General features: G+C 33.0%; 1 protein-coding gene across 9 annotated transcripts in view; it reads left to right on the forward strand.

Annotated features, from left to right (window-relative positions):
- Positions 1 to 27,430, forward strand: part of LOC124533590 (disintegrin and metalloproteinase domain-containing protein 23) — a 522,035-nt gene that overhangs the window by 318,220 nt on the left and 176,385 nt on the right. For all 9 annotated transcript variants that reach the window (XM_047108967.1, XM_047108975.1, XM_047108969.1 and 6 more), the window contains 2 exons: positions 7,113 to 7,255; positions 26,119 to 26,163. In XM_047108967.1, the coding sequence (XP_046964923.1) occupies positions 7,113 to 7,255; positions 26,119 to 26,163 (188 nt within the window). The remainder of the gene's footprint in view (positions 1 to 7,112; positions 7,256 to 26,118; positions 26,164 to 27,430) is intronic.

Below are 27,430 nucleotides of genomic sequence, written 5' to 3' on the forward strand. Positions count from 1 at the left end.
GATAAGTTTATTGTGTTAAAGAATATACTTGCTCAAAGCGAATGCAATCGTATGTGAGAATCATCTGTAAGCTACACCCACACCTGTTTGACCAAACAAAATAGGTTCAGTAAAGTAACATCGTACTCAAGTAACCGTACAAATGTATCTAGCAATGTTCCACGTCATTTGGCGTAACTTGGTCGTGCCTTTTTATTTAAAAGATGTTTAATAACTTCAAATTTATATTCTTAATGAATATAAAGCTATTAAAACACGGATGCTTTAATGCTAGGAACAAATGCGTTAATCGATTATATTCTAAAATCGTGGTATTATATAATAATTAAAAATAAAGTATTGATTTTTAGCGTAAGCAGAACCTATAAGCGAATGAACAGTATCCTCCTAGCTTAGTAAAGTAAAGTAAAGTAACAGCCTGTAAATTTCCCACTGCTGGGATAAGGCCTCCTCTTCCATTAAGGAGAGGGCTTGGAACATATTCCACCACGCTGTTCCAATGCGGGTTGGTGGAATGCACATGTGGCAGAATTTCGATGAAATTAGACACATGCAGGTTTCCTCACGATGTTTTCCTTCACCGCCGAGCACGAGATGAATTATAAACACAAATTAAGCACATATATATAGTGGTGCTTGCCTGGGTTTGAACCCGAAATCATCGGTTAAGATGCACGAGTTATAACCACTGGGCCATCTCAGCTTGGTATTTCAAAAGTCTCGCCGGCAAACTTATGCTGGAGCAGAGAATATCTATTAGTCTAGTATATTTATAAGAGTTTTTCTGATATTTTTTTATATTAGAACGACACAGTTAGTCAAACACTATTGAGTCTCTTCTTACAGGAAAAATATATCAGAAAAAGATATAAAACGACATTCAATGTTATTCAAAACAATGTCTGGTCCTCAATCACAAGATACTTTACTTTTTACGATCACGAGCTACTAGTTAGTATATCTTTTTCATGGTTAACAAAATTTTTTCGTCGTGTCACTGTGCGTTCGATGACGGTTGGTGCGCGAAATTTAAATTAAACAAAAAAGAAAACATTTTTCTTTACATATTAAACAAATTCATCATCAAATTCTGAATTAATTAAAAAAACGAAATTGGGTAGAAATTATTGAAGAAAGACCAATCACGCGTGTGTATCTCCCATGTCCAAAACACACGCAAGCTTGAAAATTCAAAGTCTATTAACGTCTAAAAATAAATTCCGTAGCGATAGAACAAAAAAAGATTTAATTGATGACATTTCAGCGCTGTCAATACCCGGTATAGGCACTTATTAATTTAGTATTCGAGGGTTCCGCAAATTAATTATTGCTGATTGACGGTTCTAGGACAAACCCTTTCGTCGCGGTGAAATGTGTCAAAATATACCCTCCTATTTATGGTTATGTTGAGATACAATGTAACTCCTCCTCCTCCATTTGGTTTTATTATGGCGCGCTTTTTGCCTGTTGACAATGATATTTTATACCCTAAAGTGTAGATGGATGGACGAATTGTAATTATTTTGATGTAACATAATGCCAGAGGCACGGAAGACATACAAATGTCGACAATGACTGAATATAATAGCTTTTAATGGCTGATAGAGCTTATTTTGGCTTGAAAACCATTTCACGTTTCATATTACATTTTTATTTCACAAAACGATATACATAATTATGTTTCTCGATTTATATATTCATATTTGACCGCAGTTATACCACCTGTTGTGACGCTGACAGTTACCTCATGACTCCGACGGGTACAACTTTTGTCGAAATAAACAAAATATTTAAAAAATAAATGATACATGCTACGTCATATTATCTGAAAATGTTTTGGGGTTGTGTTGAGGCCATCAGCTGTTTCGAAACACGGAATATTACTCCAAGGACATGTATTCTTGTATTTGTTCCCTCTGTGTACTTAACGTGAAGCGAGAAATGCATCAAATTAGGCTAAAAAGGAAGCACTAGGGCTTAACAAGAGTTGGCAACGAAACGCAATTTAATAGTGTTGAGCGTGCATTGCGGATGTTTACGAAATAGTGTTGATTCTATTTGTTACACGAGGGTATCTTAACCGTTTATTTTACATCTTCGCTAGCGTTAATTTTCTTAATAAATAATATTCCATATTTTTAATAGATACGAATTATTATATAAAACAGAACAGTGCCAATTTAGTCAGTGATATCAGCCTATCTGTATTTTTAATGCAAAAGTATTTTTTTTCTATCTGTTGCAATCTTGACAATGAATTAACGTGAGACTTGCATAAGGACTTATGACCTTATGCATATCGATACTTTATTGAACGGAATACGACCACGAAATATTCATTTATTTATTAGTTTTTCGACAGGCGTTTACAGGCAGTAGGCACACATGATGATTTTAAATCTTATGATAAATATTTGCTTAAAATTCTAACCGTACCAGAAGAAAGGGGGCACTTTCCATCGAGACGAAATTGATCTTCGCTTAAAAAAAATCAGCTAGTAAAATGTCAAATGGCTCGAAATATAAGAATCTTCTTGCTATCATATGTTAATGTTTTTTAATCTGCATACTACACTACACGAGTAATATATATGTTAACACGTCATCATTAAAATATCGTAATTAGACAATAATTAACATAATACAAATAGGATTGACCACAATCTCGAGATGTCTGCATCGCCCACTTGATTAGTGTTACAATGTGTAATGATAGTTGCGTTAAATCAATTACTGACATCTGCAACTGGTGGTGAATTATTGTCATTAAACGACACAATCATTAATTTAATGATAATGAAGAATTAATCTCTACCTTTGAGGACAGCTCTTAAGGAATGGCAACGCACTTGATTTTCCATGCCTTGCATTATGTTAGATCCGCCAATTGCTTTAGTTCATTTTTCCTTGTGACGTATTTCCAAACCGTTGTCTTTGCTCTTGTTTCCGTCAGCTGAACTGGTGACGCGCCCTTGGAATACACGATGCATATAGGTTTAATCAATTCAAAATGGAAATTTATGAAAGCAATACAAAAATATTTACGTAAAAAAACTATATTTTTATTTATTCCAAATTATATATAGCATGTTTCCTGTTAACAAAATATTTTATTAGTTATGATCCCGTGCTCAAAACTGTACTATAAATGCTACGCTACTTACCCAGCGCCTACCCGCTGTCAACCGCGTCACGGTATAAGTATCGTTCTTGATAAATCGCCGTGACGGCTTACCTGCGCAACGACGCTGGCTAAGTACCGTCCCCTCCGATAGTAACGCACAAAAGCGATAAATTAGGATAAAAGATCCACAAACAATAACTTTTACGCTAATCTTTACAATTTATTGAAAAATATAAATAATCATTACATAGTATAAAACAAAGTCTGTTTCTTTGTAAACTTAGATCTTGAAAATTACGCAACGGATTTTGATGCGGTTTTTTTAATAGATAGTTTTGTTTTTAATTTTGCGAGTAAGTTTATTTTTATAAAATACATAAGAAACCACGGTGGTCGAATGGTGTGCACGCCGGTTTTCATAGGTACGCTACTCCGAGGTCCCGGGTTCGATTCCCGGCGGAGTCGATAATCAGTAGTTTTCTATGTTTTCATGGATCTGTGTGTTTGTGGTGCCGTCGTTACTTCTGATTTTTCTTAACACAAGTGCTACATTTACTTACATTGGGATCAGAGTAATGTATGTGATGCTGTCTCATATTTATTTATTTATGAATAATGTAGTCAAAAACCACTGATAATAATTTAAGAAGTATAATGTGATGTCGTAAATAAAGAGAATTGGTCTCTAGAATATTTAGTATCAGTATTGCACCCGTGTGAAGCCGGAGCGGGTCACTAGTTGCATCAGTAGAATTTGTGATAATTATTTGGTATCTACTCAGAAAGTCCTCCAGAAATTCCTTATTTAACTTAAACAGATCCACATATTGGATTTAGTACTCGAAGATTTCAAGTAGTATCTTCGTGACACACATATCTGTAATTTATATTATAATAATTTCCAGATTTTTCTTCGCCCAATTTCGGTTATCAAAAATGATAAGAGATTCTTAATTCATTTATGAATATGTTTTTGATGTATGATCGGGGATCTTCGTGCGTTATAAATTTGGTGATTATCGTCATCAATCAGTTTCTTTTTTATATATTCAGATATGTTTTTCGTATCTTTGCTACATGAGATACTTCTTAAGTTTAATTTGCCTTGTTATTTCATAATACACTTGTATATTTAATTGTGGTTTAGCATTAGGGCAACAAAGTATCTTCCCAATTTTATTGTCATTGGAAATCTTTAGGGTTTGCAATTGAAGCGCACACAGAGGCAAGCCGAGATGGTCCAGTGATTAGAACGCATGCATCTTAACCAATGATTATGAGTTTAAACTCGGGCAAGCACCGCTGAATTTTCATGTGCTTGATCTGTGTTTGTAATTCATTTCGAACTCGGCGGTGAAGGAAAATAGCATGAGGAAACCTGCAAGTGTCTAATTTCATAGAAAATCCGCCACATATGTGTTACAATACCCATACCAACCTATATTGGAACAGCGTGGTGGAATAAACCTTCTCCTCAAAGAGAGGAAAGGCCTTAGTCCAGCAGTGGGAAATTTACAGGCTGTCGTTTCTGTTCTATACAGGCAAATTTTTGGACTAATTTATTTTATTGGTACAAAGAAAAATAAAACTAGTTTGATGCGGATCTAGCTAGTATAAATTGGTTAACTTGAAAACAATGAAAAATACCAGTAACATGTAAAACCAGCTAGTAGATTCAACACGATTGCCACTTATGTGCTAAATGAGTTTCAATCCGGACCCCATTGTTCGGTTTAAGAACATCGTAAAGATTTTATATCCACGCTTTGACGACGATGATAAAGGGGACTTAGTTGCAATTGCATTCTAGGCTACACGGTTGAGACATATTCGTTTTTTATTTTGTAAAAGAAAGACGAGCAAATGTGATCTTATGGTTAAACGTGTTTGTTCTTGGATCTCTTTTATCACTTATAATAAAGTTTTTGACTACTTAAATTCTCTCTTATGTTTTTAAGACGCTGGTTGGATATCAATTGAAATACCAATACTGAATTTGTTGTGTTTTTCTGAGACTACATTTTCAATTGCAATCAAGGGCATTGCTTACTCTCTGATGTCGAGGAAAGCATGTAAAACCGTTGGTTTTATGTGAACCAGTGTAACTACGCGCTAAACGGATATAACATCATACCATATCTCCCAATTTGGTTAGCGTTTTGGTTTTGTAAGAAATGGATCATATTTCATACCATACCAACAGTCACCATCGCCATTATGCCATTATAGGCAATGGTAACTATTGACCATCAGGTAACCCATATGCTAGAACGTAAAACTTAATTAAATATACATCCACATATATAGCCAAGCCTTTTTTAAGAAAAGCTCTACGATAAATTATTTCGTATGGAAATATTTATAAACATTCTCTAACTTACTAATATAATGATACAAATCTTCAAATTTTATTTTTTTACGATTTTAGCGCGATGCTCGTTCCAAAAATTAACAGCATATTTCTAATATTACTAAAAAAAACTGTGTATATATTCAATTCTTCGACAAAACGATTACAAACATTTAAATTAGTAACGCCTAAACACAATCATAAACAACTCAATTGATAATCACCAAATTGAAAGACTACTAATGATTTATTTGTATATTTCATATCAAACATTAAAGGTAACATGAGACCCGTTTTTGATTTGCGAATTGTAATTAGGTCACTGAATTTAGACAAAGGCATGTCTGGCGGGAGAATAACTAATGATCGTGGTACTCAGACAAACGTGAGATCTTTCGACGAAAACTATTAACCTTGATTAACACCAAAACCTAACGATGCCATATCATAAGCTAAAGACGATGGTGAGAATAGGTTAGACGAGGAACGTGATTTTTTTGAAATGTTATGTATTGCGATACAGTTTACATTAAAACATCCTTCCTAACGTTCACCCACAATTAAAATTGTAGGTCAAATATTTTGACACTGAATATTAAACCTCATCCAAATTAATGACATACCAATTTTAAACTTTTTCTGCATATGTTATAATCAATTTTAAACAGGGCTACCCAAAATTTTGGGTATGGCACGGCTTGAAGGTTTTGAGTATAAAAAAACGCTCTAAAAACCACTTTGTTATTTTTCAACCGTTAATATAGAAGTGGGTTTAATATCCTCTCAAATATTTTTAGTGGCTGATGTGTTACTGACGTTATAAATGCAAAGCAGCTTAAATAAAACCGCTTCTAACAATGTTATTCATATTTTATATTAACAAAAGCGATAGAGAAAACTTTATAGGAACTGAATAGATTATCCCTTGTATTTTATTGAAATTTTAAGCCTTTCAAAATATTTACTTTAAAATAAAAAAGCAGCTTACCTTAACTTATAAATGAAGCTTGAATAACCAGAATCTTTTAGCTTGCATCGAACAAGAAGCTTGAATTGAATACATTAACATAACTTGCGGAAGATCAAGGTTCAACAATGATTCTCGACATAATATATACAAGATTACGTAATAAATAGTTTCCGTATAACCGATCGGGTTGATTGGAATCCATTTCGTATAAAGGTTGTATAGTTTGGAAGGAATCCAAGACAATCAATTCGTTAAAATAAAAAAATAAGACTTCGAGATTCTACCGCATACTTTACTTCGAGTTTTATTTTAGACGATTTTCGTTTTTATATTTCACCCAGTATTTTGGCAATTGTTGAAAAAGATTACATCACGAATTATTTCGATCGTTGAATTCTGTTGATTTGCTTAATTATTTATGACAATACATAGACGAGAAAATGATTAGCCTAATTGTTAGTGCCAACATTGCATGTGGATATTAGAATTGTAAGAAATAATAACACCATTAATACTCATGGTTGACAGCTATGCTGACTAAGATCCCTTAACCAGGACGTTTGTGCCTATCTTAAAATTCCATCCAAACCATAGATTGCAAACTGCTTAGTCATATCATAACTAGGTTATGCTGGAAAATATATTGAAATAACTTCTTTTTTTTGCAGAGGTGGAGCGACTATTACGGGAGTACCGTCAAAACCAAGATCTGGTTCGAAATATTGGATCACACTATTATCAAATCATCTATCCCGTGCAGCTTCGACACCACGAAAAAATGGGGATTTCGACCAGAGAAATTGCACCAAAGGTAAGCACTATTTGTACTTATAACGTAATGACAATACGTCTGATACTGCCAACGAGAATGCAGATAGATTGTTTATAGATTAATCAATACATTGCGATATTGATGAATGTCATAGTTACAAAATACGATGTGGTAGTACAACCAACAACACAAGAGACTATATTGCACAAGTGGGTGCACGCTCGAAACTCACTCTCTTAATCCAATGGGATGGTAAATATCACATGACTAATAAAGTCCAGAGCTCAAGCACACAACATCAACAGCATTAAGTTCTTTAACCTCCGACTCACAGTCTTTGCTATTTAGAAATTTTCTGCAGAAAAACCCAGCAACTTCGGTCTTGGTTTGGTCTTATATCTAGCCACTAGACCAACGAGGCGGAAAAAAAGCTATACAACCTTGATAACAATATAATACAAGCTGCTAATGCTACAACCTTAATCCTGACTCCACTTTTATCGTAAACACTTAGGCAAAGCCTCTACTTAAAGTAAAAAACAAGTATTAGTACCAATTAGTACGAAGCTTTAGAAAAAAAATTGCCTGTATTATTTCTAAGAATATACCAGAACTATTCAGAAACTAGAATCAAAAGGTAATAATTGGGTCTGAGTAGAGAATTCCGAGTCTAAGATGAGTGTAGGTCACGTGATCTAATTAGGCGAGATGAATAAATGGAGTGAGGTGTTCGGTGAGAAGTTCTTTTTGTAAAGACGAGACAAGTGTTGTATGTGATTAATGTCGCTCCAGTTTCTCGAGGTTTTCTATTAACGGCGATGTTTCGTATGAGTCATTCTCTATATCACTAGCTGTGCCCCGTAATTACACACTCGTTTTACGATTTCATAAATTTTGTGAGATTGATAGACGCTTATTATAATAACTATCGACCTTACAGCTTCGCACGGGTGTATTACTGATACTAAGTACACTACAGAGTGTCTGACAATGGTCACAGTTTTTCAATCAGTAGACAATACAAACCGCTACGTTTTACGACATAACTTTAGAAACTAAAATAATCTGTTTTTCTCTAATATATAGTGAATGTATTATACAATATAAATCTTCCTCTTGAATCAATCTATCTATTAAAAGAAACCGCATCAAAATCTGTATTGTAATTTTAAAGATCTAAGCAAACATAGGGACAGTAAGCGACTTTGTTTTATTTTGCTTCACTTCGAAATGACAGTGTTCGAAATTCATTGATGCTCTCCAGTTTTATTACACAAATATAACCACGGATTTATAACAAAACTAACTGATCCTGCGGCTTACGTGAAATTTATTAAACTTCACGGCACTTCCATACTCAGGTATGCACCCTCAAGGGGTTAATATAAAAACATAATGTCCTGTTCTCGTGTTTAAATTTACTATGTACTAAATTTCATCTCAATTGATTCAAGAGCTTTGTCGTGGAAGCATGAAATACAGACAAACAGATTTACTTTCCTATTTATAATATTAGTGTGTATATCTAAAACAATTAATCTCAATACTTGAGTTACAGCTCAAATGTTAGCGTAGATGTAATAAATTACATGTCAAGTAAATTTCACTTTACAAATGCAATCACTAAGTGTTTTAAGAGTTAAATTTGTATTTACAATTTGTCTCGTGCGCGGAGGGGATCAAAGACATCACGAGGAAACATATGTCGGAAGTAATTCTGAGGCGTGTACCTACCGATATGTATAGAGCGGCAGAAAAGATTAAGTGCTGAATCTTTTTTCTTGTACCGCAGAAAAGAAACCTTTAAGGGGTACCGTTTGTATGGTTTAAATGTGTACAAGGTTTTTAGTTTAATAGAATGTCAAATAGCAAGCTCGTACATAAATATATAAATATCATAGATAAGAATATTTAGATAACGGCAAATGTTTGAGAGATTACTCTGGAATTATAATGAACGAAGGGGTAACTTTGATCGTACTGATTTTTTTTGCTGGTTTTTCGTCAAATCTTCGACGATTAAAACGTGATTTTATGAACATATTTTAATTAAGAATATTTTGTAGGAATATTTTACAATACCGGACTGTAAGATGAGATTCAAGTGATTTTGATATTTGAAGATTAATTTTTCAACTATATTACCCTATACTATACATGCTATACTTATAATATAGGTAATTATGATTATCAAAACTTATACAACGCTCTTGTTAATACATACCGTCTTGCAATAGGCAGGTACAATGAAGAACAAGTTTAACTAAGTTTGGGATTACCTTAAATTATCGCTAAAGCAAATATTTTGTGTTCATAGTTACGCAAACGTTATCCCTGTTGTAAAATTGATGTTTTCCGAAGACATCGATTTTATTGTCAGATAAAGATGATAAAAAACCATGCAATTATAAGTTATTGAGATTCGGGCAGAATATATTACATACATGTATTATTGTACATATTTAACTAAAATTACTTTGTATTTCAAAATATTGAAAAAGAGTAACCACTGAAATTATTACCGGTTCTTCTCAGTAGAATCTACTTTCTGAACCAGTGGTACTTTATTTAGCTGTTATATAATGATTTAACAGTGCTTGTAAAAGCCTACTTGAATCTATCTTGATTTGATTTATTCATAACACTATATTTACTATAAAATAGTTAATATTCAGTTGCAATATAATAAAGTACACTTCATATTGATTACATAATGAGATCACTTATTATGATTACAATAAAACGTTTTAAATTAAATTGCTGATACTGTCGATCTAGTACGTGATAATTGCGTCCCAGCTAACGTTTGTTTTGTGCAGCATAATGACGAAGTGGCCTGAAGTTATCTTTGGGGCCACATCGTATTCTCTTACATATATCTAAATATAATATTATGACAAATATTTAAATAAGTTACGATATATAGAAAACAATTTATTCAGTAATTTTTAATACGAAAAAAATTTCGAGTCTTGTGTAATAAAAAACGACCACACGTTCCGGAACGATTTTAATTTAGACGATTTATTGAAATTATACGTGATAATGAAGTCGGATTTCAAAATTTCACGAGAGAAATATGAAATGATTAACAGTCTGCTAATTATCTTTTAAATATATTCCCTTACCGAACGCTTAAAAAATAAAAAGAAAAAATACAGATGATAAAAAAGCGTAGAATTAATACGTGATGACTTCCAAGTAGGGTTTCGTTACATATATATGTACATTTGTATTTAACCAATATAACAGTATTTTTAAATGTTAAAACAGAGTAAGTGCTGAGTTTCTTGTCGGTTCTTCTCGAGAGAATCTACTTTCCAAACCGTTGGTAGCTTCACTTAATATAGTTGATAAATGACGATTCAAAAGTGCCTGTAAAAGCCAACTTGACTGAAAGTATATTTTGATTTTCATTATAATTTAACCTCTCAGATGAACATATATGCTATTAATTAATTAACTTCTCTTTAGTAGACCTTTGTAGTTCTAAGATCGTCTGATATGTATCATCATGTCTGCGACCTCTAAGTAACAATGATGTGAATTGTTTTGTATCGGTTTAAATGGTGAGTGAGCGAGTCTTACTACAGGCACAAGGAACATAACATCTTAATTTTCAAGGTTGGTAGCTCTGGGAAGTAATTAACACTTACCATCAGATGTCCGAATCCTCTATCCTAAATTGAATTATAAAATAACGATTTATATGATGTAAAAGACGATTTTATGAATACTGTTTTGATCTGATTGTGCTTTTGCACTAAACAGCGTTTAATTAAATAGATACAGTAGACGTAATAGCAAATGCGATCTAATTAGTTTAATTTAATAGCATTATCTAGCGTCTAGTTAATTGACTCATATACCTAAACACCCTCATCGATAAACTGAGCTATTAACATGTTTGATAACTGGTTCATTTATACTCATCTAGCTGTGAGCCACTTCAGTCTGCTTACCTACGTTTTATAGTTCAAGTAATGTTTCATACAAGTGGCTTTTCTATTCCTGTCTATTGTACAGACTTTATAGTATATTTTTTAATTTATTTTGGTTCAAATGCAAATTAAATAAAAGTTTCAATACATAACTACTACTAAAATATATAAAAACAATATATTTTGGTAGTAAATGAGGAGTTTCTATTTGTAATGCTCAGCGCACTTATATAACAATATACATACGTATAACTTGTATCAAAGGATGCAGCGCCTTTCAAAGAAGGTTTTAGTACATAATAATATTATATAAGTACTCACTCTTAACAGTTTCACCCTTTTTAAATTTAGAATATTGACGTGACAAGCTTTAATATTTTATATATAATAAAAATGAAATCTCTAGAACCTTTAAAAATTAATATATTTTCCAGTGCTTACAAAATTTAATCCTTATTACTTATTTTTTCAATATCCATTATAAGCAGTCGTTAAAATATTCCATCTTGTTCAAGCTTACGTAAGCAGATTGCTTCGGCCTTCGACTCTACGTATATTTTTCTCGGCATCTCGTTACAATATGACTCATGAGAACTTATCATGATATTGCAGGAATATATTATTAGAAGTATTAAGCGCGAGCATATTAAATTATGTAATCATTTTGATTAAAACACTTGACGCGATACGTAAAAAGATTTTTGCTTCATGTGACAGAATAAAAACTACGCATCGAATTAGCTACGCGAAACAACCTTGTAAATAGCCAATAAAACGACCTTTGTGGTCGAGTAGTGTATACACCAGTTTTCACGAGAACACCACTCTGAGGTCCCCGGTTCGATTCCCGGCCGATTCGTTGTAGAAGGTTTATTATTAATGTACGTCATCCTGGGTTTGGGTGTTGTTGGTACTGTCGTTATTTCAGATTTTCCATAACGCAAGTGCTTTAGCTACTTACATTGGGATCAGAGTAATGTTTGTGATGGTGTCCGATATTTAAAAAAAAATAGCTTTTCTCGATAATCAGATTATTAAACACTGAAATATTTTTCAAACCAAAACAGTAATTCCTAAGATTACCGCTTCAAACCAATAAAACTCTAATAACAATAATGATAGTATATATAAAAAATACTTTATCATTATCAATTGTTTATTTGTTAATACGTAAAATTTAGTAAAACAATATTACAAATAGTTTTTTATTAGTCTAGTATTGGACCCAACCCTGTATATGCTGAATTTGAGTGCAAGCTCCATAATGGTTCACTTATAACTTATTGGATTTACAGAAATTCTCAGAAACAGCCCCAAGTTTGTGTTAGCATCCATTCTTGGAAAAGCATGTGCTATATATGAAATATCTATAATCGAGCCAGTTCGTACTTCGGAGGAACAGCGCACCTGTGTTTTGCGTAAACACAGGTGCACTGTTCCTCCGCACAGCGTATTTGACTGCTCGTTGAGAATACCCTCAGGGCCCGAAATTGCTCAGGGCGACATTATCGTCTTGGTTATCATCTTATATAACAAGTATTAACCAATTTCAATGGAATAGAGACTCTTTTTTTGATTGCTTTTTTTTAATAAGAACTCCTTTAATTATCAATTGATTCGGAATAGTACATATTTCTTTGCTAGTACTTAACGCATATTCCCTTTAAAATTTGAAAAAAAACAAGAAATGTTTTTTTCATGGGCTCCACTTTTACTATTCATTTTATTTTTATATGCAGGCTCAAAATAATATTTTACAATCCCGCGCAATCGTGTAATTATTTTTAGTGACAGAAATCTATTTAAAAATGGAATTTCTGTATTCATTAAATATCATGTCATATTAAATAACATTAATTAAAGTTGAACAAATTATTAGACAACTTACAACAACAATTTTATAAATACATACTATGACGTAACTCCATATTGGAGACTAGGGTTACTTGCTAATTATATCGTATATTTAGAATGTCAATAGATGAATGTATTGGTTATTTAATTACACTAAAAAAGGTTATATATAATCTAAGGTTTTATTAATATTCAATAAAATGAGTTCGAACACACTCTTCTGACAAATTGCTCGTGCGGTTTGAACAGTTCGAGACAAAGGCGAGAATATAATATGAAAATCTCTCCGTTTGATCTGAAAGCGAAGTCAGTGTTGCCATACATTTGATGTAAGTATAGGAAATTTATTCGGAGCAAATATCCTTTTTTTGAGGCTTTAAAGGTCTTTGTAGCGATCGAATGTAATATAAATTCTTTTTTCACGGGAAATGTAAATCAAATCGTTATAAATTAGGATATAAAAATGTGTTTACGTACTCAAGTCAAGGAAGTAAGTATGAAGCGTTTATGGATCCAAGAAATAGTATTGATATCACCCCTTTGGCTTATCAGTTTCTTTTAATAAAGATTCCGAAATGCAGATCATCAGTAACACTGAAAAGAATTTGACAAAACTCTCTTTTACTGCTAACAAATAGAAGAAAAAAAAGGTGCAACTAATTGTATAGGTGCGTAACAAATTCTTTTTGCCATTGAATGGAGATAATTTATCCTCTTATTTGTATCATAAATAAATATCTTATCATTTAATATAGTGCTCCAAAAGAAATGTAGCTTCAGACAACGTTATTTATGTAAACGTTATCTATATTATGATGTGATAACAAAAATATCTATCAAAAACAATTGATTGGATCGATGCTTCATCACAACTTAAAAATGTAATAGCTGATAGAGCTATTCTGTAAAAACAAACTCGAATCTCATCGCAGAATACGAAACACGCAACAATAATTTCATATTACCGTAAGTGAGATAGCGATCGATTTCTTCCTAGTCAAGATTTTCCTTTCATTGTTTTATTTATTATTATAAAATTCTTAAATAATTCTTAAACCATTTTCTGATACAAAATCTAATAATAACTGCGCAGCAGGAGGATAGGGCTTAAATAACGAATTTTGAAACATATTCCAGTCAATACAACTCAAATTAAAGTCACCCACAATACAAGTGTACATGTCATGTTGCTCGGCTACGCGATTACAATTATTAAAAAAGTGCTCAAGAATCGGTTTTTTAACGGGTGGTGGAAGGTACACAGCGCATAAGACTAATGATTTGACGCCTTTGAAGTTTGGAATTTTTAAAGTGATCCAAATATCCTCAATATCGCTTTCCCATTCATATTTTCTACAGGATATTATATTTTTATTAATACCGATAAGAACTCCTCCACCATCCGTTTTATTGCTGAGTTTGCAAGAGCTTCTGTCTCTTCTGTAAACATTATATCTGTTATCAAACAACTCACTGTTTAATATTGAGCAGTTTAACCACGTTTCAGTCAATACAATTATGTCGAAATTATTAACAGAAATATTACGGTATACTTCGTGGGTCTTAGTTTTTAAGCCACGAACATTCTGGTAAAATATATTCAAAGACTCAGTTCTTCAGACTCAATTCAGATTGAAAGTAATACAGCGAATTGTGAAACGCATATTTTGAAATTGAATGTTCAAGACAAATATATTTTACGATATTTAAATATATGGTAACGTTATATATATAAAACTAGAACTGATATCATCTTTGGGTCGAAATTCAAATGTAATTCATGCACACAAGTAAATAAATTGACGTATCTTTATGTAACATTACAATATATAAAATCAATGAATGAGTACGTACACATGCGTATGCGTATTCAAGCGAAATTATTATTAAATTATTTTTGGTGTCTGTTTCCCCGTTAGTTAGTTTCGGACAAGAACCAAAATTTAAGTTTTAAGAAGTAAGGTAACGTTTATTTTCAAAAATAAAGTAGTGTTTCCACTGGAAGTAGTAAAACCAAAAAATATTTTCGTCAGGACAATGGCTGCTGAGCCCAGCCTGTGACAATTAAAAATATAAGATACATTACTATTACTTTATTTAAGACCCTTAGATTCCCGGCTCAGCTTCACAAGGATATACTAAGGTCTATATACAAATTTAAGATCAAAGAACAAACATAAACAAAAAATTCCTTGTTTTTTTCTAGCCTTTCTTCACCAACGTGCTTGTGTTGTACTTTTATTGAACGAAACGTCCTTATTTAAACGATGTTGATATTTTACGAGTTTTGCGCCAATTAGTTATAAGATACACCCAGATGAACGTAAACTTAATTTTTAAAAGGATTAAAAACAGAAAATAAAAACATTAAAAAGTATCAAAACTGTCCGTTCCAACATCTCGAAAACTTGAAACTACCGTCACCATTTTAATTACGACGAAAGTAGAACTAAAACGAAAGAAATATTCTATGTTAACGTTTAAATACGAGATTTAAAAGCAAAATTTTTCGTTTTTACTTTATCACGACAGACTAACAAAATAATAATTCTCTATTGTTTTATTTTTATTGTTAAGGTAACAAAGCTCATTCCATTTTAGAATTATAATCGACGTAAAAGACAGGTATACATTTATATATTATTTTTTATGGTGTAGGTTGGCGGACGAGCATATGGGCCACCTGATGGTAAGTGGTCACCATCACCCATAGACAATGACGCTTTAAGAAATATTAACTATTCCTTACATCGTAAATGTGCCACCAACCTTGGGAACTAAGATGTTATGTCCTTTGTGCCTGTAGTTACACTGACTCACTCACCCTTTAAACCGGAACACAACGATACTGAGTACTGTTATTTGGCGGTAGAATAACTGATGAGTGGTGGTACCTACCCAGACGGGCTTGCACAAAGCCCTACCACCAAGTAAAAATATACATATGATGCAAACGTAACAAAGTCGTCTGTTTATTGAAACGTTAATTGTTTTGTAATTACATTTTGATTCGAGTTGGGCTATTAGATAGAGCAAATGCTTTTTAATCAAATTATAAAATATAGGCACATTTATTAATTAAATTTGAATTAAGTGCAATTAATTTATTATATTGAATAATATTTCTCCTTAAAGTTATAATTTTAAGGTTAAGACCGACTCTAAGTCGCCGTGAACCCAATCCGTCTAACCCTATCGTGCTCTCGAACCCATTACTTGCGCATGGTGTATTTCTCGTTGCTATACCAACATATAGTATGATAGTTTTCACCCGCAGCTTCGCTCGCATAATATAGGGCACATATATATATATATATATATATATATATATATATATATATATATATATATATATATATATATATATATATATATATATATATATCATATGTTAGCCAAAAAAGTAAGTAGCCTATGTTCTTCCCTGATTTGGTTCATCGGTTTGACTGTGAAAGAATGATAAACAGACATAATTACTTTTACATTTATAATATAAGTAAAGATTACTATTTTAAGATATATTACATCACTATTATAAGCTGAGATGGCCCAGTGGTTAGAACGCATGTATCTTAACCGATGATTGCGAATTCAAACCCAGGCAAGCACCACTATATGTATGCTTAATTTGTGTTTCAATTCGTCTCGTGCTCGGCGGTAAAGAAAAACGTCACGAGGAAACCTACATGAGTCTAATTTCATCGAAAAGTCCACATGTGCATTCCACCAACCCGCATTGGAACAGCGTGGTGGAATATGTTCGAAACCGTCTCCTTAATGGAAGAGGAGGCCTTATCCCAGCAGTGGGAAATATATAGGCTGTTACTTTACTTACATCGCTATCATTATATATATTAATCTTGTATATGTGTGTATCTGACTGATGCCTAAACGGTTGAACTATGTCGATGGTTTGGTTTGTCTGTACTTTAGTGGGTTTAAATTGTATCCGATAGATGGCCTGGAAATAATTACTATTGCTTATCTAACTTGGATGAAGCCAGGACGATTAACTAATTATCTATATGGTAGGTATAATTTTAATTCAAAAATGAAATTATGTATAATGTCCTTTGTTTTTTTTTTATCCATTGTATATATACGTACATAGGGAGTCTGACTGGTAAAAGAGCCATGATGTCATAATGATAATGAGTAGTCAACATTGTCCATAGCCATTAGTATAGTAAAAAACAACGGTATATCACCAAAGCGCCTTCGACATTGAGTTTTAAGATGTTAGGCCCCTTGTACCTGAAGATTCATTGGCTAACACACTTCAATGCAACTTGTTTGGCGTTTGGCGTTAGAAGTTATGACAAGAAGGTCTTACACAGAGTCCACTAAGAACAGTAACAGTTTTTAAAATGAAAGCTAAACAAAAGCAATGTTCGAAACAGTCGGTCATAACTCTCGCCTTATCAAGGATGTAGCCCAGCAGGCATAAGGCATGTCTTTTTACGATCCTGGATTAACATTTTACTTACGAGCTCAGAGTATTTGCTTATTCCGAACAAATAGTAACAAAACACATCGTTCGTTGAATTTCTTTGTTATTTTCATCCTGTGCGCTGTTGTGAGAAAATATTGGGATGATATCACTATATAGTCTTTATCCTATTTTGTACACTGGTCACGTGACACTCATGTGGTCTGATCACGTGGTGGTACTGAATGGTTTACTGGTGATTAAAGACGTTATACGTGAGTGTGTGTTCCATAAGGATGATCACGACTCAGTTAGTCTATCGCTTTTGTATATTGTATGTGTATAAACTTAAATCTATTCTCTTATAATAATATCATAGTCGTTTTCATTTTAAATAAAACAACAACTTTAAATTTCCTTATATATACAAAATTTGTTAGTTTTATCATATAATAATCCGTTTTATTCACCATACAAATTTGAGAAGTCGAAACAGAAGTTCTCAGATTGATAAACCCTTTCAGAATATTATGTATATATTTAATTTGTGATATATTAAATAATTCATTGATATTCAATTTCTTTAAATTTTAGTTTTATTTTTAAAACATAAATGAAATCACTTCTTTGTCTGTCGTTGTGTTGTGTTCTGTGTATGTCTTTGGAATAGAGATTCTTGCGAAAACCGAAAATACACTAAGTATATACCATTTAATTGAATTAAATGGGTAAATGCATGATCGTTCGCTGAATCAAATTAAAATTATCAGATTTGGAAAATAGATAGTTAACTTGTTCGAATCGACGTTAATCCAACTTAAATACTCAATATTGAGTTAACAGAATACAATAGACAAATTACATTTGACTGTAGATAGAAAGGCAGATAAGAGTACCGCGAACTAGAACTAGGCTTGTTTTTGACAAAGTTTAGCCCCAATTCCTGTCATATCTTGATAGTTTGTGGGTAGCTTGCATAAATTATCCGACATCAAATAGTTTCGTCTTTATAAAGACAAAGTTCCAAACCGCCATTTCCTTCGTAAAAGTTGGTAAGTTGTTTCGAATTCAATAAGGGCGGAGACAGTTATATTATGGATAGATGGAAGATCGTTGAAGGCATTATACGCGTCGGAAGAAACTAAAGAGTGTTAGAAAGTAAATTTTCGAAAATGTATTCCATTGGGAGATGCACAAAGTAAATAATTTTAGTGTTGAACTAGCTGTGCGAATTCATGTGCGTTTGATTTTATATATATATATATATATATATATATATATATATATATATATATATATATATATATATATATATATATATATATATATATATATTTATCCCGCAAACAATTGGCCGTCCACTGAAGGCGAAAATGCATTTAAACTGGCGTCCACCTGCTTTTGGCGTCCGTATACCGGACGCCACTTTTTTAGCCGGTGGCACTGAGGTCCTATTCATCCTAGCTAGCCGTAGTACAAAAATCGACGGAAGCTAAAATTCGCTTAAAATAGTTGAAATAAAATATTGAAAAGTTCTCGAAGAAATCACCGCGCGGGTGAGGCGCTGCCGCAGCGCGTATATCGCACACAGTATATCGAGGGGAACTCCTGACTACGGATTCGCTTATTTGGCGTCCAAAATTGCGACGTTGCCGTCTCGCTCATTTCACTTACGACTTGCATAATACCTATTCGGTGCTTGATTATTGTTTGTTTTACATCAGTGTGTAGAAATAAACTGTTATTGAAACTTATTTAATGTTTAATAAATATATTAATAATGAATATATGAATTCCCGAGGACTTCGTGGAAGAAAATTTTTAAATATTTTACAATAATTAATATGTATATTAATTATTCATAATAATAACATAAAGTATGTCTGTCTGTCTGTTATCTTTTCACGCATAAACTGATTTAGATTAAATTTAGTATGGAGACATTGTAGAGAAGAACATAGGATAATTTTGTCTCCAAAATCATACCCTAACGAGGTAAAAAAGGAAAGTAGAAGTTTGTACAGGGAATCTATATCCGCTAAACTGATTTAAATTAAATTTGATATAAAGATAGGATAGTTTCCATCCACGAAATTATCCTCTAAGGGACTAAAAGGGGGTGAAAGTTTGTACAACATCTACAATCAAACATACAATGTATATCAATCGTAATTGGTATCTGTACTGTTAAATCTTCTGTGTAAACAAACCGGCGTAAAGCTTAGTACTTTGTACAGGCGCCAAATAGCCATATACGGACGCCCAATAGCTGTATACGGACGCCCAATAGCTGTATACGGACGCCCAATAGCTGTATACGGACGCCCAATAGCTGTATACTGACGCCAAATAGCTGTATACGGACGCCCAAAAGCTTTATACGGACGCCCAATAGCTGTATACGGACGCCCAATAGCTGTATACGGACGCCCAATAGCTGTATACGGACGCCCAATAGCTGTATAAGGACGCCCAATAGCTGTATACTGACGCCCAATAGCTATATACGGACGCCCAATAGCTGTATACGGACGCCAAATAGCTGTATACGGACGCCCAAAAGCTTTATACGGACGCCCAATAGCTGTATACGGACGCCCAATAGCTGTATACGGACGCCCAATAGCTGTATACGGACGCCCAATAGCTGTATATGAACGCCCAATCAAAAAAACATAATCAAAAATCAAAATAAACTTTATTCAAGTAGACTTTAACAAACACTTTTGCATCGTCATTTTACAATTAAGTGAAGCTATCAAGCTACCACCGGTTCGGAAAGTAGATTCTATCGAGAAGAACCGGCACGAAACTCAGTAGTTACTCTTTTTCAACATTTAAAAATACAAAGTCATGTTAGTTAATACAATTATATAAATTAATATATCCTGCTAGGAAGTCAACAGGTATTACACGCTCCACGCTTTTTTATTATCTACAAAATCTTGTTTCGAAAAATATGCTTTTTTTACCAATGTATTTTTTACAAATGATTTGAATTAACGAAACGGCAAAGTTAAAAAATGTCTGCAGAATTTTATTATAGAATCGGATACCTTGGCCCAAGAAGGATTTATTAACTTTGCGGAGTCGGAAACTTGGCGTTATAAGTTTATCTTCAGTTCTAGTGCACATACAATGATTATCACTGATTTTATCAAAGTGATCAATGTTACTGTGAATATACATTATATTGTTGTAAATATATTGCGACGTAACAGTGAGTATTCCTACTCTATTAAAAGCATCCCGAAGAGAGTCCCTAGCTTCATGATTATAAATAAACCGGATTGCTCTCTTTTGTAAAATAAAGATAGATTCAATATCTGCAGCGTTACCCCAAAGTAATATGCCATATGACATATTACTGTGAAAATAACCAAAATATACTAGACTAGCGGTATCAACATCAGTTAGTTGTCTAACTTTTCTAACCGCTTATGTTGCGGAGCTGAGTCTTCCTGTTAGGGATGATAAATGAGGACTCCACTGAAGTTTGAAATCCAATTCTATTCCTGAGAACACCGTAGTATCGGCTACATCAAGACGGTTAACATTGGGTAGGGTAATAACTACACATTTTGTTTTTTGAGCATTCAAAACTAAATTGTTTACTATAAACCAATTGTGTATCTGTGATAATGCATCGTTAACGTCGTCATAGTCAGTTTTGTCAACCTTTAAAATCTGTGAAGTATCGTCAGCAAACAAAACTATATCACAAATACCTTTAATATAGAAAGAAAGATCATTTATATATACCAGAAATAGAAAGGGACCCAAAATTACCTTAAAACCTTGTAAATAGCAGAGCGATAGTAATCTTGAGGCATACAGTATTATTTGAGGTGGTATATGTGGCTGCAAGCTACCAACTATAAAATGAAAGCACTGTTCCCAGTAAATTCATTTTATTATAAACTAGCGGTCGCCCGCGTAGATAACGGTTCATAATCAGTCTTCTAATATCCCTACTGCTGATGCACGGTCACATTTGAAGAATTACTGCAACCGGCGCTTGGATCTATTGTGATAAACCTCAAATTCAGCCAGACCAACATCAGCCACGAATCTGATGAGGTTCTTAGGGTCGGAGGCCATTATGCCCTCTAAGGACCGGAGTTAGAACATTTTATAGTTCTATCTTTTATAGTTTAGGCATCATACGCAAAAAATCAACTTTTTTGGTAGATTTTTTCCTTTTTTGTCCGAAAAACCCAAAATATCTTCCGGAACCCTATTTTTTTTTCAAAATAAAATTTAGCCTATGTTATGCGGGATTAATTTAGCTTTCGAATGGTGAAAGAATTTTTAAAATCGGTCCAGTAGTTTTTGAGCCTATTCATTACAACCAAACAAACAAAGTTTTCCTCTTTATAATATTAGTGTAGACACTATCATTTTATTATTGTAAATATGAAAATTGGTAGGTAGATTGACATACAGGAAAAATAAAACACAGGAGATAACAAATACAACAACAAAATAATGTGTTAGAGAGGACATAATTATTCCGATGAAGTTTTATGGGCAGAGCCACTTGTGCTAAGAGCGAAAATGAGAGACACGATCATATTTACGCAAACCAAATATGAATCCCATTTTGAAATCGCTCAAGTTTTTCGCTGATCCTCCGTGAGATGTGTATAACAGTCGTCGGCGTAATCTAGGATAGCAAGTAAATTCGTATTTACACATTATAACATATCGGGCAACCGTATATATGTAGAAATCTTACGAATATTGGAACAAAATAAACGTTAAACTGTTTGTACAGAACAGCGATAGGAAAAGAAAGAGATAACAAACCTAAAGCTGGCAACGTCGCACTTCCAAATACAGTCCATCCTGTGAGGACGCTAAATAATCGATGCCATAGGTAAATTATGATCGATATATCGAGGATGCCTGAAATGTATCATCATGGTTAGGGGTTCAAAAATGTTTGAGCCTGACTGAAAGATGAATATCGCGGATTTTTTTTTTATCAGAAAACAACGTATCCCAAGGACCTGGAAATCAAAAAACTAAGCAGTATTCATTAAGACATGTTAATTAAAGTAAGGCGAACTTGGGGACGTCGTAATGATGCACCACGTGCATGACGCCAAAAATGTTGTAGGATGTATATATATATATATATATATATATATATATATATATATATATCTGAAAAAAGGCAAAGACAGAGAAAATTTAAAAAAAATATGATGCAAAATCCTTCCATTTTTAAATTACAAACAGACACTCCAATTTTATTATATGTGTAGATATATTTACTTTATACATATATGATTTTGCACGGGGCGTCTCTGATAGTCGCTCGAGGAATTCCTTAATTTCCGGCATCAAAAGTATCACCCAAATATGTTGACCCAAGATTTAAGACATTTATATTCAACGTTTATATGTTTCTTTATATCTTATCAACCTCATGGTATTACTTTTAGCCAGTATGAGTTCTAATAGTAAGCACCTTCCCTGCCCTGTCTCAATCTATTCTGGGGATTGTCTCTCCTTTCCATCCTCCTCTGTTATTCGTAATCTCATTCCACATTTAAATAAAACTAATTATAACGGATGAATCGCGTATATTAATTATTTTTGATCTACCCGTGACCACGAACACTGCAAAGTGCTCGAAACGTCGGGATGTTTTAAAAATAATTAATATACGCGATTCATCCGTTATAATTAGTTTTATTTAAATGTGTAATAATCGCGAAAATTTAAGACAACTCATTCCACATCCATTTCTCACATCAAATCTCTCACAAATTCCATCCATGTTTTCTTAGCTCATCATCTTCCCCTCCCTCCCTCTATGCTCATGGTCATCATACTAAATAGCGTGTGTCTTCTCTCTATGATAGTAAGCACCATTACGTTAAATTCTATTTATTAACAAATGATTTTATTATATCAAAAGTAAAAAATGACTGATTTTCATACAATTATTTGCTGACTAATGCTACTACAGATTATTTTACTGTTATACGAGCATTATTAAATCCAGAATTAATTATAAAAAAATCCCAACCTGAATGTTACAGTTAAACTTTACCCAACTAATCCGCTAACCCCAAAGCGTGTTCCGGTGAACTATTCTACAGGTAACAAGACCACAGACCGCTCGCTAACACGACAAGTCCCATCCAACTTTACATCTTGCTGCTATTGATAATTGAAATAAGGAATGCGTTCATCTCATTCACAACCCAAATAAAAACGTAATTTTATTAAAATCTTTATGATAAAAAACAAACCTAAACATTTTACGTCTAGATAAAGCCTTCTGTTAACTCTCTACGAGTTTTCTAGCTTATCCCAGTACTTTAGATTACTGCAGATTGGTAGATATAAATTTATCATATGTAGAAATGCGTAGTTCGATGTGAGATTTTCTCCTCATAACAGTTGTTTTAGATCCACTTATCTGAATTTGAATAACTTTTTCTTATCTTACATTTTAGTTCAAGTTCTGCTGACAATTTTGGCTTCTGCATAATAATTCCTTTATCTGTAGCCAAAATGAAGGACTACAGATAAAGGAATTATTTAACGGTCAACAGTATACATAGCCGAGGCCTACTTTTGTATACATACATGTGTAAATGCAATGCTATTTAAATTTTATTTGAATAATATTTCAAGTAATTTTCCACAATTAATCGTAACATGAATTTCCAAATTTAGTTACACTGAAATAAAATCTTTTTCTAGATATATATAAAGCTGTTTTACAAACAAAAGATTCATTCAAACATAGAAGTATATGAAACAAAATTTAATCATAAAATTTTGAACACGAAAAAGTTACATAAAAAGCGAATATTATTTAGCCCCTTAAGGGGTTCATTAAACGAAATATGCTTATTTCGTTTAAAGTTAATTTAGTCCAAGCAAAAGTTCATCTGATGAAAGTTTTTTCCTGTATCAAAAAAGGGTTCGCCGAAAGAAGGGAACGTAATAAAGTATCCAATTTCCTCTGTTCCTTAAGGTAACAAAAGAAATATTGAGGGTCAAGTCTCAAGGCGTCTTGCACGGCCGTTGATGTTGAAAATGTTGCTCCAATTTGGTACAGACTGGAAACTTAAAGCAATTACCTTTTTTATTAAACATACAAACAAACTGAGCACATGTTGGTCAGTGGTCACCACCGCCCATAGACAAACCTGCTTTAAGGAAAACGAGCCATCCTTTTCATCGCCAATGCGCCACCAACCTTGGGAACTATGGTTATTTTTTTTAAGTGTGCAATTACTCCTATTAACTCGCTATGTATTTCTGTACTCAGTCATTTGATGTATTTTCTTAACACCCAAAGTACCGATTGTTATTTATTTATTTTTTTTATAAATATTGGACAACGTCACATACATTACTCTGATTCCAATGAAAGTAGCTAAAGCACTTGTGTTATGGAAAATCAGTAGTAACGACGGTACCAGAAACACCCAGACCCAAGACAGCATAGAAACTTAATGAATTTTCAACATCGACTCGGCCGGGTACCGAACCCGGGACCTAGTACCGTACCGAGTAGTGTGTACACCGGTTGGTTCCTTAGGTCGTTCTATATTGTGACTGTAAGATCAATGGCTCACTTATACCTTTCGCCGGACAATAACAATAATTAGATACTGTTGTTTGACGGTTTGTTAATCATATAAGTGATAAATCAATGGTACTGACCCAGGTTGGCTTGCACAAATCCATATCCAAATCCATATTACTAACAATTTAACAGCGATTGTTATTTCTTTGCCATCAAATGTTTTATTTAGTACTAAATAGATTTATGAGGGTTATAGGTTTACTGTTGTCTTACATAGTCTAATGTAATGTCTATTTAGCTCCGTCATTGTAAGTCGCAATTCGCATAACTTACATTGTTAATACGCTTCCAAACATCTAAACAGTACGCCCCTTGTGCCTGTAATTATTGACTATAGGTCCAAATACTGATCTGATTTATGGAGTTAATGGTATGAGTGATCTGGTGAATGAAGTGGTGATGTTGCTTTAGAATTACTTCCAGTAAATAAAACACGTTATTCTTTGTTGAGTATACTCGACTCAAGGAAGATATTTTATATTATTTGGACTGATAACAATTATTTCAATTTACTCACTTTATAATGTTGGAAAATTATTGTTTGCAGACGTATTATTATTTTTATGAAATCTGAATATCCATACCTGAAGTGAAGCACTATATTATAATGAACTCAAAGCTGTAACTACGGCTTTCTTGCCGGCTCTTCTCAATAGAATCTACTTTTCGAATCGGTTGTAACTTTAAATTTAATTCGACAGTATATTAAACTTTTAAATTAACGGTTCAAAAGCGATTTAATGAGTTAGTTGAATAAACAATACTTTGATTTTGATTGATTACTTTAGTTAACTGACTAGTGTAACATGTAGAGGCTGTTTCTTATTTATAAAAATAAGTAAAACGTTAAAACGATACCGTGGAACATTTTGTGAGCAAATTAAGTTCATATATTTCTTACTATTTCTTCCCATGTAAAGCTGAATAATATATATCATTCAGTATTATAAGTGTTTAAGTTTTTTTATATAACAAATAGTTAAATCGTGTAACGATACTTTTATGTAGGGTTTTTATAATGATGTTACTATTATATACTCATTTGTAATTTTCATTGCAGGGTCGAGGTCCTGAATACCAACAGGGGTCACGGTTGCGATCAAGGGTGAGTCTACAAATATATTTAAACTGGCAACATTTACTAAACATACACATAAATATAGAATTAGTGTGTAATTATATCATAAATACTTTTTACTTCGTAATTTACAAGGTATAATTTTTTGATTAAATAGACGAAATTTTAGAAGCATTTCGTAAACACGCCGTTATTTGGCAACATAACGGGACCACACATTGTCACGCGCTACCCACAAATCGTCTTGTTGGCAACATCAGACACAAAATGTAACAAATTTCGCTGCGGCCCAAACTCAACTGTTGCCTTAATTAGGGACAAGATTAAAGGCACGTGTGCTTATCTATCTGGTAACCTTTTCACCATAATAAAGAATGGGTGATTAAGCAAAATGTGAACGAGATGAAGGAAAAATTTGGGGATGGGACGTGTCCTACGCGGCGTTTCATCGGTCCTACGACAGCTTTATTGATTTGTATTCAGTTTTAATTTAATTTAATGTTTATGTTGTAATCATATTTGTGTTCATTTCTCGTATAATAAATGAGAACGTATCTCTACCGGTCTGTCTCTTCTTCACAGCAAAACTAATGGACCGATTTAATAGTTTAGATCCTGAGAAAGGACATAGGTTACCTTTTAATTGGATAAAAGTATTGTAAACGAAGAGCTCTTCAATGTAATATTTGAATTTAATTTGTAAATATATTCATATTTTATAAGATGGGTAACAGGTAGTCTTCAAGAAATACATTCTGAAGATTCTATATCAAACCGTGAATAATTTTATTATTAAATATAATTAAATTATATATTATTAAATATTTATGGATATAGTAAATGTTTAGTAAATTGCTTTATCTATTGTCGTGAAGGTTTAAATATCGTCCTGATAAACTGAATAAAAATTTCGAAACCTAATTAAACGAATGTATCGATATTGAGTTCGAAAAAGTTAAAGATAATATTATATATATTGCGTATGAACTTCAGAGCGATGAAGCTGAAATATCTTTTGAAATTAATGTACTCTCTTGAATACACGCTTGTACATGAGATAATCTCTTATAAAAGTCAACTTAATTAACCACGGTTACTCGTTAAGCGCGTTCACTTCACCACTTCACATAGAATTATGATACGGATTTAATTCAACGCGGCATCGCTGTTAATCACACCTGACAACACCCAACACGTGTGGATAGTTACATACTTCATTTGCCTTTGTGCCTTCACTTAATCCCAAACTAATATCACCCTTAAAACAAATGACACAGAGATCCCAACCGCGTGT

This window comes from Vanessa cardui, chromosome 11, assembly GCF_905220365.1.
Source record: "Vanessa cardui chromosome 11, ilVanCard2.1, whole genome shotgun sequence".
NCBI lineage: Eukaryota > Metazoa > Arthropoda > Insecta > Lepidoptera > Nymphalidae > Vanessa > Vanessa cardui.